The sequence below is a fragment of the Carassius auratus genome, chromosome 26 (genome assembly GCF_003368295.1).
Source record: "Carassius auratus strain Wakin chromosome 26, ASM336829v1, whole genome shotgun sequence".
NCBI lineage: Eukaryota > Metazoa > Chordata > Actinopteri > Cypriniformes > Cyprinidae > Carassius > Carassius auratus.
The window spans coordinates 22052065-22069671 of record NC_039268.1 but is presented as its reverse complement, the minus strand read 5'-3'; the positions used below and the strand labels follow the sequence as shown (position 1 = coordinate 22069671).

Below are 17607 nucleotides of genomic sequence, written 5' to 3'. Positions count from 1 at the left end.
CATGGCAACAGGCTCCATCTCTCATTAGCATGCAGGTGGAGCAGGTAATGGATTACAAGAGGAAGTGACATTAGTCAGCATTGTTTGACATCATGTTTCCTCGGGCCAATATCTGCGTTTGAGCTGAGAGAAGAGAGGGCGAGATGCCTGCTAACTTGAATGCAAATCAATTCACTTCACAGGATTTTGTCATGAATGAGAAGAAAGTTTGTGCCAGCAGAGAAGTTAAGAACTTGCAATAATTGGATTGGCAATTGGTTCTTCTCTGTGTGGCCTGTTTTGCTTTTTATATCTCTCTCTTTATTTTATTTTCTTTTTTTTTTTTACTATAAATAGATATAAAGTGTGCCTTTTTATATCTATTTTTGACTTTATATTAAAATTTTATTTGCAGCGATTTTGACATTTATATACCACAATGTGACCGTCTTACAATTGGGTCTACAATTATGACCATTAATACTGACTTTATATCTTAATTTTGAATTTAGATCTCACAATTGTGTATTGATCAATAGTGACTTTATATCTCAAATTTTAATTTATATGCAACAATGTGACGGTCTCACAATTTTGACTTTATATGCTAAAGTGTGACTATTTATCTCAGTTTTGACTATATGCCACACAATTGACTGTTTCCTAGATATATTACAGTATGTCTTTGTCACAATGTGACTTTATATCTTTATTTTGACTTTATATCTCATTTTGACTTTGTATGCTACAAAATTTCTGTATAGTCACAATATTGTCTTCATCTCAAATGTCTTTATATGCCACATAATGTACTTTATATGTTACATTTATGACATATGTCATAATTTGTTATAGTAGTTCCACAATATGACACAAAAGGTGGAAACAAGTTGTTGACTTAACAATGACTTAACAGTCAGAGACCAAACCGACAATGTTTTGTATTTTTTGTAAGGAAACCGGTTTCAAACCAGCCTCCAAGGCACCATAACATCACATCTAGAATCAATTTAAGTGAGCTTTAGAGGCAACAAAGGAAATATTTAATGATTGTATACTACCATCTTTAAAACCCAAGGCTTGTGTTGAAGTGTTCAAAAAACAATATCGAGAATGTGCATTTCTATATGTTAATTTGTCGGTAGAAACAATCATAAATTGAAAAATCAAACAGCATTTTTACAGTTTTGGACCCCTCCAATAACTCTTTCCTCAGATGTAACTCAAATAGAGAAATGCCACCAACTTGGCTGAGCCCTAATAGTCTATATTCCCTTTAATACATTCATAAACATTCACGAATCCTCTCAGAGGTCGTGTTGCAGACAAATGCTTCTCGGTAGAATTGAAAAGCCGAGAGTGTGTCCATGTTACGACCCTCGCGAGACACATCCGGTCTGGCTGCTATTATGAGGGAAGGAGTTTTCATAGTTTTTTTATTTTTTATTTTTGCAGCTCCGTGATTGGCTGAAATTGACCCACGCTCTTTTCTGTGAGTCACACACCTCTACAATCCTTCAGGAATAATGTGCAGCGTGTATATACACAACAACGGTGATGAATATCCCAGCCCGCACGCTTCAGGCCCAGAAATGGAGTTTGATCTGGTATAAACACTTAGGGCAAGAACCAGAGAGAGAGACGTGCAGAAAGACGGCCATCTATCAAACCCGTGGAGAAGTGATTCCCCGAGATTACTTTCCCCCTCTCTCTGATCTGGACTGTTTCGGTTTATTTTTCAGTGCGAGAAATGTCAGCCCATCGAGTCACACAGACCGGGCTGGGGTGCGAGGTGCAATATTTCCCCGTGATTGATGATGCGTATTCCTGTCGCGTGTCACCGGTTATTGTTTTCCTGAAAAACAGTCACGGATGCATATGACTTCATATCGAGTTTCAGTCTCACTCTCGCCTGTGCTTTACCTGCCCTCGCGGCTGATGTTCCCTGGCGTTTTGTGTCTTTCATTAAGCCGTTGTTTCCTCTGCCAGGCCTTTGACGTGACTGAAAAGGCGAGCCGCGTGAAGAAGGGAAGTGCTAATTCATTAGTGGCTGGTGAATTAATTCATCAGCCGGCCCTGCTTTATGGCCGCTTGTCAATGTGCCAATCGGAGACGGTCAGAGACCACAGCACGCTCAAACGAATTCTCTCTCATTACCGTCGACGTCCCCTCGGCTCATAACGCTACCGTGACATTATGTTTGACAGCTTCTGATACCCTTGTCACATCTAATTTGACCATTGATGCTTAACGCATGTGCCCACAAACACAGACGCCTGTCAACTTGGGTTTCATTTTTTAATTTCATTTATATTTGTTTATCATACTGCCTGTCGTGTTCATATGATCGTAACTGGTTTGGGAAAAGTGCTGTAAGCTACTCGACCGATGCGTTTCACACACAGGCTCTCAGCCGTTACATTAGAGTCTGTTCTATTGACAATTAACTTACGGTTGTGGTGTAATGTGTCTAATTATTGTCTGATGGCTGTGAATATTAACTCGTTAGTAATTTCTTAATACGTTTTGCCCCATTTGAGGCACCTGGTGGAGTAATAGCATCTCTCTACAAGATACTGTTATACTGTTTTTCAGTATTGCATGCTACCATTCTCCTTGGAGTATATTTGTGGTATGCATACTGCGTGTGCTGTTGGATAAGTTTTTGTTTGCATGAAAACAGGATTACCTGTGTTTGCCAACATGTGAACAGTGTCTCCCACAATGCAATGCACTCAGCTTGACCTTTCCAGTGTGACGAATGAGCCAGCAGTAGCACCAGCTGTATTATTATTATTATTTTTTTAACATCATCTTGATTCATTGTAATTGGACTGCCAACATCAAGACAAAATGTATATCTTTTTTTTTATTTTTATGGATTTAAATGTGAAAGATTTTTAAAATTTGTATGTTTTTTTTGTTTGTTTCATATTCATTACAATTTTTATTTGTAATCTTTTCAACTCATTTTTTATTTCATGTAAAGAATAAAATACTGCATGTTCTTTAAAAAAAAATTTTGTTGTTTTAGAATTTTTATTTTTTGTAATTTTATAGAATGTTTACATATATATATATATATATATATATATATATATATATATATATATATATATATATATATATTCTATAAAATATGATATATAAACATTCTATAAAATAATTATATAAAACAACAAAAAAAGGGAAAAAATGTAAAAATTCCATTTATTTTATTCGTTATATATGAAACAAAAAATGAAAGTTGAAAATATAAAGATTACACATACAAATTGTAATAAATATGAAAATAAAAAACAAAACAATGCAAATTTAAATCTTCCAAATTTAAATCAATAAAAAAAAAAAAAACGTTTAAAAAAAACGTTATAAACATTTATAAACGTTATACATTTTGTCTTGATGTTGGCAGTCCAATCACAATGAACCAAGATGGATGTTTAAAAAAAAAAAAAATACAGCTGGTGCTACTGCTGGCTCATTCGTCACACTGGAAAGGTCAAGTTGAGTGCATTGCATTGTGGGATACACTGTTCACATGTTGGCAAATACATATATATATATGATACATATACACATACTCGAACCCATTCAAACTTTCTCATACTGTACATCCAAATGAAACGGCAACTATTCTTCCATTCTTACATTCATAGTAATTTTTGAAGCATCTATTATTAATATTTGCCTGTGTTATTCAGGGCTTTGCTCTGAGCAATAATGAATTATCAATATTGTATTATAGTACAGTGGCACTGATTATCCATTCTGCCTTCCAACTAATAAATCCTTGTACCTTTCTTTTGCATACACTTTTGAACTTTATGATCTTTAGGAATTATGTCATATTCATGGTGAACTTTTTCATGCCGTTATTCCTCCTGAACAATGATTTATATTGTGGATTTTGTATGAAATAAATAAGGACAAACCCTTTGATCAGTGTGCTTATGCTGGTACCTGCAGTAATGTTTATTTTCAGCATTGTGTCTCTTGTTTTGTCCTTGTAAAATAAATGTGATTTGTATAAACATTATTTTTGATTGGTTTGTTAGTGATGTTTTTCCCCGTTCTCTAATCTGACTGCTGATTATCTGTCCTCAGTTGAAGGCTGTGTATGAGAAGATGGAGCTCCAGCAGAGGGCGATGGTGAGTCCCGGGGGCAGTATGGCATCCAGTCGCTCCAGCCCTGACCCCTCTGAACCTGAGCTCAGTGTCCTGCAGCCCTACCTGGGCAGTGAGATCGAGGTCACCCCCTCTGCCCTCAAATCAAGTACGTATATCAGTGCTGAAGTTCACATGTCCACATCAATCAAAAAGAAACACATGAATGATGTGTTTAGTATGATCTGCAATAGAATTAATTAATTAATTAATTAATTAATTAATTAATTAATATTTATTTATTTATTTATTTAATCTTTTTTTTTTTAAATGGCCAAGGTAAAAATGGTAAAAAGATTTTATAAATTATTATAGAAACAATTTTGATTTTTATTGTATTATTGCTGTATTGTATTTTTATTCAGTAATTAAGTTTTTATTTCATTTTTATTTTATTCTGTATTTTTAATTTAATTTATTTTATATTATTTTATTCAAATAGTAAAGTCTTGTATATGTTATGAATTAGATTTTGACCAGAGTGAAATTGTTGTTGGTATAAATTCTAAATTATTATAAAAAAAATTATATATATATATATATATATATATATATATATATATATATATATATATATATATATATATATATATATATATATATAATTATTTTTTATTATAAATTACAATGAAAATATATATATTTTAATGTAATTATTGTATTACTGTTGTATATATTGAATTCATATTAATTGAATTCAGCATTTATTTTATCTTTTTTTTTTATTTTTTTTTTTTTTTTTTATTTATTTTAGGCCAAGGAGAGATAAAAAGGGTAGAAAGGGTTAAACAACACTTTGTTTCCAACATGCACAAGTGTCTTTAATTTCCAGCAACCACAGACCGACTGAATGAAGAAAACATCTGTATGTGCACATCGGTGTTCGAGTGTGTGGTACAGTTGTAGATAGTAAACATGGATTGTAATCATAGTTATGTGTGAACTTGTGTACATGTGTGGTTGCATTAGTGGCAGCGCATAATTGAGCCGATGTTGTGTGCGTGTGTGTGTGTGTGTGTGGTTTAGTGCTAACTCACTGTTTTGTATAACGTTTGGAAACTACATAAGGGTGAGTAAAATTAAAGACAGAATTTTCAGGTTTTGGATCACTGTCCCTTTAAGGCTCCTTAGCGACCACCCATAATGCCCTAGCAACTACATAGCAGCAGATTTGTGACTATTAAAGTGGCTAACGCTCGCTTGATGGTTGACTGTCACAGCTGTATCAATTCAAATGAATGCAAATGTTACATTTCTGAATCTATCATTGTGACTGCTCACTCAGCCTTGCCCTGGCTAACCTTCCCATAATGCTCCTCTCTGAAGCCAGACTGGAGGCAGATGTCCCTGTGTACACCTCAAACACTGCCATGTCATTACATTACAAAAAGTCCACTGTCAGCTGCACACACAATGCTCGACTCGCTCATTTGTCAATTAAATGATTCCTGGGACAAAGGAACCGTGCCCAATGTAGTTTAGTGGCCGTGCCGTAGCGCCTGTGTGTGTGTGTGTGTAAGTCAGCATTTGGGATTTGTTGTTGAAATGCAGCCGAGGTGATAGGGAAGTCAAAAAGGAGTCTTATTGAATCAGTGGTACTAAAGGCCTTCACGGGATCGGGGTTAACTTCATTAGTGTGTGTGTGTGTGTGTGTGTGTCTGGGGTGCAAACAGGAATAATGGCAGCATTTGAATGAGTTCATGCTTGGCCGGCCCTCACTTGACTTCTGAACGGTGCAACTGCTAGTCTGGTTAGTAGATGTGGAGGTGTAACACACACGTTGTTATAGTTTCAGGACAGATTTGCCCAAAGAAGTTTGCTATAAATGAGCAAACATCTTGTTGAATTTATTTATTTTTAAATGTGTCAAAATTTGTATATGTTTATAGCATTTTATTTGATTTATTTCTTCTTAATTTGATATTTTATATTTTGTAGATTAATTTAATTTAATTTGTATTTACTTTTATCGTTTGCGGGTTGTTGTTGTTTTTTTTTTTTTGCCAAATTTGACCCTTGAATTTTGCTTTTAACTTTTTCACCCAACTTCATATTTTTATTTTGATGCATTTAAATTTATTTATAGAATTTATATGTACCTGTATAATTATTTTTCAATCATTAATTTTAATACAAAAAATATAAATTTGTTTTGTATAACATTTAATAGTAAAAAATAAATAAGAATAATATTGAATTAAATATTAATATGAATAAATAATAATACATATGATTTATAGTAAATATTCTATTTATATAGTTCTGAAAAGGCAAAAAAGGTTAAGTGCTGTCAGTGTGTGTTGATTTATTGGATTTTTTACAGTTTATTTTCCTTATAGCAAAGTGAAGAATTAAATGTGTTAACCTGCGTTTGTTCTTTAGCAAAACATCACAATATTCAGAAAAAACATTATTACTTGAAAACATCAATTTGATGCAAAACCGTCAGCAGTGCTGTGTGTAGCTGCTGCGTTGACTTAGATATTTCTCAGTTGCTTTGCTTTGCAGTTCTCCAACAGTGGGTCTCTGAGGGTTAAACAGATCATCCTGTACAAAAGCACAATGAGATTTCCCCAAAACAAAACTTCTAAGCCACTCTGGCTTTTATTCTGCCAGGGGGCGGGGCATAAGAGTGAGTGACAGGTGGTGACCGCTGAATAAAGATGACTAGAGAGGGGCAGTGGGTCATTGCTCAGTCTGTGGGTCAAAGACATACATGAAAGCACTGGGTAAATGTGAGGTTAAAGAGGTGGAGATGATACAGAGGATGATTGGCAGCGTGACAGATGTCAGTCAGAGCTCTAAGGACCGCCCTCACACCTGCTGTACAGACATGAGAGAGAAGAGACACGAGAGATGCTTTGAACTGGCTTTTATTCTGTAACAAACACAAGTAAATATACCACATGTTACAAAACACGTACATGTACATTTCAACTGTATTTTGGTGAATTGTTGACTCATAACCATATTAAAGTCGTATTTACATGTTCAAAATCAGATATTTTCAGATAGGAAACACGAAAGGAAATGATGAATCGAGACCGATTTCTCTCCAAAAGTGTGACGTGACCATACAAATCGTGAAAATTTCTGTTATTTAGCAAAAATATTTAGATAATTATTCGACCAAATAGTGAAATCTTGGACCTGTTTATCTTATAAGTTAGGTTTTGGTTTTAAAACCATTCCAAATAATTCTTCTGCTACAGTAAAATCTTGGATCTGTTATACTCCAATAATCCATAATATAGAATATACTCTATAAATATAAAGTAAAAATACTCTCCATCATTTTTATTTTATGCTTTATTCTAAATTTCTATAGTTTTCTGGACAGGGTTATAGTAATTATAATTAGCTTGATTTAGGTCTGAAGAGATGCACTTAACCATATAAAAGCATATAAGCTCGTGTCTCTTTTGAGATCGTTTGAAAGATATGTGATTGGTTGTCATGGGTAACACACAAGCGGCACATTAGTGCAGTGTGCTTTAAACAAATTAGACCTGCTGTTCATGTTTATTCAGTCAGCACACAAGGAAAGAATTGAGGAAAGGTTTTTTTTTTTTCTTTCCATCAACCGGAGACCATGAGTTTGTTCCTGCTCGAGCCGTAACTGTCCTCAGAAACTGAGCGAATCTGACTGTCTCTGCGGGACGACGCTATGATTACAGCGGCATCGATCCCTGACCTTCCCGCTCTCGTCTCTCTCTCACACACACACACACAGCTCCCAGCCTCTCAAACCTGTCAGCCATTGATTACCAATAAGACAGAATTACAGGTTAACAGACTGTCGATCTCAAACTTCTCTTTGAATTTGGTTCTTGGTGCACACTTTTGCCCCCTTTTGATATGTCTTTGGTAACATTCAACCCCTCTCAGCCGAATATCTTAATTTCTGTCGTAGTGACTCGACACAGATGGGAATAACCGCAGCATAGAGCCGTGACAAACAGACGACGCGTGACTAAAAGAATGTGCTCGCTTGACCCCATTTCACATGACCGACCTCTCAGGGGTCAAAGGTCAAGAGGATTCGCCATGCTGTCCTTCATCCTAGAAGTTTAAACCCAGATTTGAGAGCAGTTTTCTTTAGTGTTTTAATACAGCTTGGGGACTGTAGTTAAGTGGGAAGCTATCGGAGGCGTGTGGTTAAATTCAGGACTTTTCACTTGACCTTTATGTTGATTTTTACGCCAAGAAACACATTTGACAGAAGCATCTGTATTCAAACGAAGCACACCATTCAGGACGGGGAATTTCCATCGTAAATGTATTGCGTTGATGAAATCCAGACTCTGAAGTCTCCCATAGATCCTCTGCACGTCATCTTGGCCGCTATGCTAGAGGCGCCAGATGTGTCAACTGCTGAAAGTTTTCTTTTCTTTTTTTCTTTTGGAAGGCAAACAATGATGTTACTAAGAATGTAAAACATGCTGTTCATTGTTGTTGTTTTTGGAAGTTAAGTTTCATGTTTATTGTTTTTTGTTTTTAATTTTTTTTTATTTGATTAATTTTACATTCTTTTGTAAAGCAAACACAGCCACACATACAGTATATACAGTATTACATTAACTCATCATTCTACTTTTAATTTTTAATTGCACATTGTTTGAAGTAAAGCAACTGGATTGATGACATTGCAAATTTAAAAATTGAATTGGCTATTAATGTTTTAATTTTAAAAACATAACATTAAAACACTCTCTTGAAGTTTAGTTAACTCATAAAACTATTTTATTACAAAAATTCTACTGAATTTAGATTTTTTTCAATTTAATTGTAAGTTTTTTCAAATCAAAATTCTATTCTAAATTCTAAAAACATGTATATTATTTAACAAGAATATTCACAGTACTGTAGCACTGTAAAACATATTTTAATATAAAACTTTTGTAGGGAAAATGAATAATTAAAAGCGGTATCAGTTTAAAAACAGATGTAAGTATTGATGAAATTGTAATTATTTACCTTCACATAAGTTTAATCAAACCATTACTGCATAATTGAACTTGTTTTTGTTATGAAAGGCAAAGAGTTCTTATAGAAACATTTGAATGTAACTTCAGGTCTGTGAATGTCAAACCTTTAGTCTATTAATACTGTCATATTTTCAGGTGGATGACTCATATTGTGGGATTGCCTCTGTTATTTATTCAGCTGAATAGACATTCATCACACCCTGACTGTCATGATTTTCTGGTAGATGAAACCACTAGAAGGGCTGCTCCACTCCTGCATCAGAATAGCCAGTAATTTAAGGTTTTACCATGAATGCCTAAAATGAGTTTGCAGGAACATTCCTCTTGACGATTAACCTTGAGCCTGGAGTTCAGTGCCAGGCTCCACCAGGTTCTGGAGGTTGGGGAAGAGGGAAACTCCAGACACTGCACAGATGTAACACTCCTTCATGAGAAGGTCTGAGAGCTTTCTTATTGTGAGTGTCCTTCTTGAGGTCTTCAGGGTGTAGTTAGCGGCTGATGTTGAAGGTCTTTTGGTGTAGAAATAAATGGACTTGAAAGTTATGGTTTAGGAGTTGCTCTAAAGTGCCTCACACACACAGGCACAAACAAATCTCTTAGAAAATGATGTTAATATCAAGTAATAATGGTTACTAAACCTTCTGTCAGGATGTGTGCCCATTCCAAAAATGAACATTGATCTAAACTTTGTCACATAAATTCAGTAGCTCAACGCAGGCCTGAAAAGAGTCTGGGTTTCTGTGTAGGTCTCTTTCATTAGTCTTATTTGTCTCATATGCACATCAGCATTGACATACAGAGAAATACAGTTTAATAGTTCCATTTTACGATGGCCCTGATGAGTTCTCAGACGTGTTAAAGCTTGCTTTTGGTTCCAGTACCTTATTAAAATTACTGAATCAGTTTCTATGCTAGTGTGATCACACCCAAAGGCCTTTTTGATGATTTCTGCTAGCAGTCTGAAGGACAGTATGGTGGAAGTGTCTGTTTGAGGGAAAATGGGAACTTTATTTCAAACACTTTTTCCTGTGTCTTTTCAGAGGCAGACTGACTCTTTCTGTTAATCGAGGCTGGCAGAAGTCCTCAGTATTATGTTCTGTCACTTTCACCAGTACAGCACAGAGTAAAGTGTTGGTGATTTAAGTTTTTTTTAAAATATATTTTTGAAAGTCTTTTATTAACAAAAGTATTGTTTTTTTTTTATAATTTAAAATACTGGTTTACTATATGAATATATTTTAAAATGTAATATATTCCCGTGATCAAAGCTGAAAAAGGCATCATTCCTCCAGTCTTCAGTGTCACATGATCCTTCAGAAATCATTCTAATATACTGATCTGCTGCTCAAGAAACACTTTTTACAATTTTCTTTGTGCAAACTTTGTGTTGAATATGAAGTTCAAAAGAACAGCATTTATTGAACATTATTTTAAAATTTATTTTGAATATTATGAATGTCTTTACTGCCACTTTAGATACATTTATTGAATCCTTGTTGATTTAAAAGAAGAAAATGCAGTTTTCACTGTCCTAAAATCTTCATATGTAAAGATTTCAGACCCACGTTTATTAAGGAGATCTGTCACAAAACTCATCGTACGCGCCAAAGTTTTTTGAGCAAATTTCAAAGCCGCACCCGCCCGCCATCCGCTGATTGTTTTGCGGTCTATGGACGATGCAATGCTTTGCTGATGCGAGCCGCAAAAAAAAAAAAAGCCATTGTCTGTCATAGGCCCACGCTGAGTTTCATTTACGATGAGATGCGCTCTAGTTCACAGTGCAGTGCAAGTGAACGCGGCGCACTGGTGCTTCCATGTCACGGTTAGCATTGTCTGCTATATTTGCTTTTTATTTATTAAAATACATGCAATTGGTTGATGAAACATTTATTAAAATGAAGATAAAATTTGTTCAAAACGAAATTCGTTTTTAAGAAAGGTTTTCTACAAAGCAAAATTTAGTGAAGTGGTAAATATCATGTCTGACGATTTACAAAACTTCATTAAGTGGTAAAAACCATGTCTCCCGATATATTGCGCATCTTATGATCCTGTCTAAAAAATGAAAATAATTTTTGATTAAAAAATGTTTGTAAAAATATTTTATATACCAACTGTCACACCCCTAAATTTATGGAAACAATATCCTTTTAATTTTGAATGTTTGTACACAGACCTGTTGTGAAATTGGCAGATATTTTGCTTATTACATTTTTTAAGAGCACTTGTACACAAATAGGTCAATGACATACAATGTGATTTTAAGAAAAACAAAAAAATTGTTTTACTGCAGTACTGCATAGTTATTAATATATAAATGTAGGACGGCCATATGCTCATTAGTGTGGGAACTGAATTAGTCATTATTGCTGCTTCTATATTTCCCATATTTCTTATCTTCGTATATATACAGTAGATGATGCATAGCATCTTTTTCCTATTGATAGAGAAAACTATTTCTCGTGATTTGGCTCTTTTAACTGTTTCACCAGCAGTGCCCTTGCCCTCATGCCAGTGCTCCACACAGTTTTGTACTTCTGATCCTTGAGATGTCAAAGTGTCTCCGGCTTTATCTCAGAAGGTCTTGGAGATCCTCTTCAGTATAAAGGCCAAGGACAATCTGTTGTACGGTCCTGATATAAAACTCCCACATTGCATTTTTCCACGGTTCCTGTAAAAGACAGAGCTGATTTTGATGGTCGTAGCATCCTGTTCCTGTAGCTGTTTCTGCTGAGTCTAGCGATGGCTCCAGCACTTTTGCTTTTGTCCCTCTTATGGAAACCAGACAAATGCGTGTGATGGGAGACGTTTGGCGGGACTGACGAGAGTGTGTGTGTGAGTTTTTGTGTGTGTGTGTGTGTGTGTGCGGACAACTGCTTTGACTCACTCAGATGTCTTTGTATTGTTGAGCTTTCACGTGGTGAGTTCAGTGTGATTTTTATTACGATCCTTTGTGTGTCTGAAAAGGTAAACACTCTTGCAGCAGCTCTATTCTGTCTGAAAAGATCAAAATAGATCATGGAAAATGAGACGTAAAAGTAACTGCTCAAATGTACTTTTATACAGCAGTTCAAAATGAACAAATGAAGGAATGCATGGATAATAAGTGCTACAAAATTCACATTTTATTAATTTTGCTACATGCTAAAATGAATTCTTAAAATTGGATCCGAGATCAAATGGACTAGTATGAGAAAAAAAAGAAAAAAGACATGAAAAAACTTTTGACATTTACCAAGCTATCATAATGCCATTCTTTGATGTAAATGCCATGGTATATAAACTAGTGATTATTAATTAATAATAAGTAAAATACTTAAAAGTGTTAACTGGAGAAAAAAAGTTATATATTATAAGTTAATATATTTGTTATTTATATGAAAAATATATATATTAAAAATTTGATTTATGCCAAGGCATAAGACATTTAAAAAGGCTAATAAAAATGATGAAAACACACGATTTTAAAATGGAAAATATTAATAGTCAAAATATTAACTAAACCTGGAGATCTAGTATTTCAATGTTGATAGAATAATTTTTAGTGCAATATGATAATTTCATGTATGATGGAATTGCTATAGTGATTTTTTTAAAATGTCAAATTCATAATGTTTTATTTGGGTTTTATAATGCAGAATGATTGTGTTTTCGATTAAACTGTATCCTTTGACTTTTCCCCATCAGCCACTCCTCTATCGGTGCGAAGCAGCAGTGACCCCGCCCTCGCCCCACCCCTGGATATCATTTCACTGGACCCCGAGGACATCAACAGACCCCAGGCCACTGTGAGTGAACACACACCGCATACTGATGTTTGATAGGAGTGTCTGGGAAAGTGCTTTCGGAGGAAGCAGTGCTTTTAAGTTTCTGGTCTTTTGTTGTATTTAACCTGTCCTTGTTTGCAGGATTTACACTAAACAGCCAGCTTTCATGGTCACTGTGCTTAAGGTTGACCTTTTAGCTTTCCATCGTAGTTATCTAACTCACTTTCATGATTGTTTTCATCAACAAAGCTTTTACTCTCTCCATTCATCTTTTTTTCATTCTTTGTGTTTGAGGTCATCTGTTAAACAGCTCTGTTTTGCTCTCACATTTAAACAGACAAACAGCATATATACCACCTCTCAAAAGGTTTATTGCATTTTTATCATAAAAATGCAGTCTTGGTGAGCTTAAAAGACCATCCATCCGTCCGTCCGTCCGTCCGTCCGTCCATCCTCTCACACAGAAAGCCAACGCAGTATATTTTAATTCTGAGTGTGACATTTCCTAAATTGTACCCCTTTCAGGCTCTTGGAAACTGCTGAGTGTATCAGGACTACATACATAAAACTGTCCAATATCTCTAAAATATTAGCATCAAACGGGAAAAGAAAGTATACGGCAATTGTTAGGAATTCTTAGGGTGTCTGCAAAATTGTGGCTCATGCACGCATCTGTCCCAGATGGCTCTGAGTGACAGTAATCATTGTGGTGCACTCCTCAATGTCAGGGTGAGGGCACGCTAATGCATCAACGACGGCACTTTTGAGATGCTAAGGATTCATAAATATATGCGTATTCTCTCTGCACCCAAATACATATCTGCTCCTGTCAGTGCCACCGCTGCAGATTCCACTTCCTCCTGCAGGACGTCTTCAGCACTCTTAAGAATCAGGTGACGCTTGTAAAGGATTCCAGGATGCTCTGGATACAGATACCAAACCAAAACAAACAAATGAAGAAAGGAAAAAAGAAAGAAGCTATATTGAGACTAACAAAAAATTATGAAAAATGAACCAACGAAGAAAGAAAAAAAAGAGGAAAAACTACTGAAACAAATAATAATAAACGAAAAAGGAAGGAGAATTATCAAAAAGGCTAGCAAAAAACAAGGAAACGTAAACTATTGTAAGAAACAAAAAATAGTTTATTAGAGCGCTGACCATAATTCCAAATCTCACGTTCATGTTAATGTGTGCTGGAAGGTCTAAACGACCTCCTCAACACATCTGATGATATCTTGTCTTCAGTCTAAAACATCCCTCACTCCTGTACGTACAGCTGAGATGTGAACAGAGCCCAGAGAAACTCCTCAAATCATTTACCGGTGTGCCGTGCTTCAGTGGAGGTGACCTCCGGCTGTGAGCTTCAGCTCCTGGGACGCATGATAAGAGACCGGGAGAGCTTCAGGGTTCCCCTTCTCTGCCATTACATCAACATGAAGCTTCCTTCAGAGTTCCTTCAGGGAGTTTTCCGAATCCAAAAATACACAAGACTTACACAAGTAGGACATTCCGTTCTGAAACAACCTTACTCCTAAAATGATGAGGTTCATAAAAACAAGACCCCAGATCTAATCTTAAAATCAGGTCTGGTCCGGTTACGAAATGTTGTTCCATGAACATGTTCTAGTCAGTTTGATTTCATAACTTTCTCCTGAACCATCAACATTCACTAAAACAGTGAACTCAGCAAGACCTTTTTTTTTTACTTTTTTTTTTTTTTTTTTTTAGCTCAGATCAGAAACAATACAGCGAAAAAGCAGCTTGTAGATGAAAATTATATTTACTGTAAACACTGACTGATGGCTAAAATTGTGTTAAAGTCAAGTCACCTTTATTTATAAAGCGCTTTAAACAAAATACATTGCGTCAAAGCAACTGAACAACATTCATTAGGAAAGCAGTGTGTCAGTAATGCAAAATGACATTTAAAGGCATTTCATCATTGAATTCAGTGATGTCATCTCTGTTCAGTTTAAATAGTGTCTGTGCATTTATTTGCAATCAAGCCAAGCATTCAAAGGCTCAAATACCATGGTGTATAGTATGGTATACCAAGGCAGTTTAAATAATACAGTGGCATTAAATTACCATGCTACTTTTTAACAATTTGGGTTAGTGTTTTTGTTGCTGGGTCTTGTGTTAGAAATTGTGCTGAGTTATCATGTACAGCAGATTCGCTAGATTGATTATTTGGCTTTGCTGTTGTAATATCTGTCAGATCTACAGTTAGATGGATGGATGTGATGGACTCAAAGGTCATAGAGAAACACATTTGTGATGCAAATCTCACTCTCTCTCTCTCTCTGCGCGCACACACACACACACACACACACACACACACACACACACACACACACACACAGTTTCTTACAAACTCTCTCATTAGGCTTTGACATTTATTCAATTACTGTATTCCCCTGAGTTTAGCCAGCGCTCATAAGTCTTATGTAAACAGGCCACACACCCCGAGAGCCAAGGACACACATATTTAATATCGCCTCCGCTCGCACGGCTGATGCGTCTGACCATGAATGTTTTACTGTGTTTACTTCAAGCATATTTATGTCATAAACATATCAACTAAATCCTCACATCACGCCCGAGTCAGTTTTTCCCCCCATGAAGTTTCCATCAAAATCTATAAAAAAAAAAGTTATGTAATGAATACCATTTAGTTCAAGAATTTGTTGTTTATATTTAATTGAAATATTAAAATTGGATTTATACAACTTATTTTTATCACAACTCAATTTTGACCTAGTGCAATGCATTATTATTTTTTTTTTTTGTGTGTGGAAAATACTGTACTTAGTACAACCATAGTAATTCATTATGGAACTCCTTTAATAGCCATTTAGATGTGTGAAACTGGCTACTACAAAAAAAAACAAAGCAAAAATGTATATGTATGGTATCTATGTGTGTGTGTATGTTGCATGCACATTGTTTGTATCTCCTTTCAGATTTGTCAATATATATATATATTTTTTGTATATTACAAATTGATTGATTGTAGTTTAATTGGCTGAGTTACGAATGACCCAATGTGAAATGTTATTACAATTTGTATACTAATAATTTAGAAATGTATGCCTGTGATGAAAAGCAGAATGGTCAGCATCATTCCTTCAGAAATCATTCTAATGTTAATTTGCTGCTTAAGAAACCATTTCTTATTATTATCAATGTAGTGAATTCAGTTATATACATAAAATAAGCTTGAATGTGTCTGCTTTCCCTTTTCAGAGCTATTACCGTATGTCATCCGACCCTCTCTCCATTAAAGTCTCTGTATCTCTGGGTTGTCGTCCTCATGTGAACAGTGTGCACTCAGTGATGCACATTAACTTTAGCCCCCCTGGTTCTGCTGAACCTGTGGCCCTCAGGAGCATGTGGCCTGGCGGGGGGATAATCGCTCTCTACTCAGATTATCTAGGTCACTTTTTGTGTGTTTTCTGCGTCCCGTGGGGGTCTCATGTGTTTGTGTGTGTGTGTGTGTGTGCATGTTTGGGTGGAGACCAGGGTGCATTAGACCATCATTAGCGACGGCTCCACATTGAGGAAAGTGGACTTTCCCTTTTATGGTGCATCATTTTGTTTTTCTTCATCTTTGTTTGTTTTCTTTTCTTTTGCCTTTTATCTGTTTTGAATTTGGTTTCCAGAGATAATAACTGGAAGGACAGGGAAGGACAGCAAGGACACGTTATAGTATTTCAGTGCCGAACCGTGTGCACTATTGGCGTCCTGCTCAGAAGGCGGTGCTGAAGCGTGAGGTGGTTGTTTTGGGTCGCGTAGAGTCACTGAATTCATGGTGAGTGTGTATTTGTGTTGACAGGGTGTCGGTCATGCAACCTCTGTGAAGGGAGGAGCCATGAACAGACCAAAGGTGGACGTCCCAAACTCCAAGACTGCACAAGTCGACTTAAGGTGAGGGAGTTTGTGTATCATGATTATGTGTAAACACTCAAAAGGAGGGTATGAAATAATAATAACTGATTATTCTTTGTCAGATTAAGGTTATTTCTGTGTGTGTGGGTGGACATGAAGCCTTTCTATACTGTTTTTTTTTGTATTTCTCTTTATTTATATTTTGTTATTTTTTAAATAAATAGATATTAACATTTATTAACTACTTTATTTACATTTTATTTATACATTTCTTTTTAAATATTTGTATTTACTTTTATTTTACACATCTATTTTTCATAGTTCAATTGTTGATTTATTAATTCAATTCTTTAAATTTGAATTTTGTTTGCATACATTTTACTTGTGCCTTCCAAAATATATTGGAATTAAAAAAATAATTAAATGCGGTTTAAAGGGGTCATTTGACACATTTTCAAGTTTTTCCTTAGTGTTGAGTCTTGTTTAACAATTGTTTAAGGATTGTAAAGCACTTTTTTTAAGCAATGAACTGTACACTATTTCAACAGTTCAATCATGTTTAAAAGTAAGGCTGGGTATCGATTTAGATGTCTCGATTTGATTTTGATTCTGTTTTTTTTTTTTTTTTTTTTTTTGCATTGTGAATATACTTTTAATACAAATGCTAATCATATTTCTAAAAAAATTACAAATGGTGAATCGCTCAAAATAAATTAAGAACCACAGGCCTGTATTTTAAACCTATTATTATTATTATTTTTTTGTATAGGGTATTTTTTTTGACAATAATAGGGCTTTATAAAATGTTCTTATTT

At 35.2% G+C, this 17607-nt stretch overlaps 1 protein-coding gene across 2 annotated transcripts in view; it reads left to right on the top strand.

Annotated features, from left to right (window-relative positions):
- The window catches only part of pard3ba (par-3 family cell polarity regulator beta a), a 128658-nt gene that overhangs the window by 28578 nt on the left and 82473 nt on the right, over positions 1 to 17607 (top strand). For both annotated transcript variants that reach the window (XM_026204787.1, XM_026204788.1), the window contains exons 3-5: positions 4087 to 4255; positions 12822 to 12922; positions 16740 to 16831. In XM_026204787.1, the coding sequence (XP_026060572.1) occupies positions 4087 to 4255; positions 12822 to 12922; positions 16740 to 16831 (362 nt within the window). The remainder of the gene's footprint in view (positions 1 to 4086; positions 4256 to 12821; positions 12923 to 16739; positions 16832 to 17607) is intronic.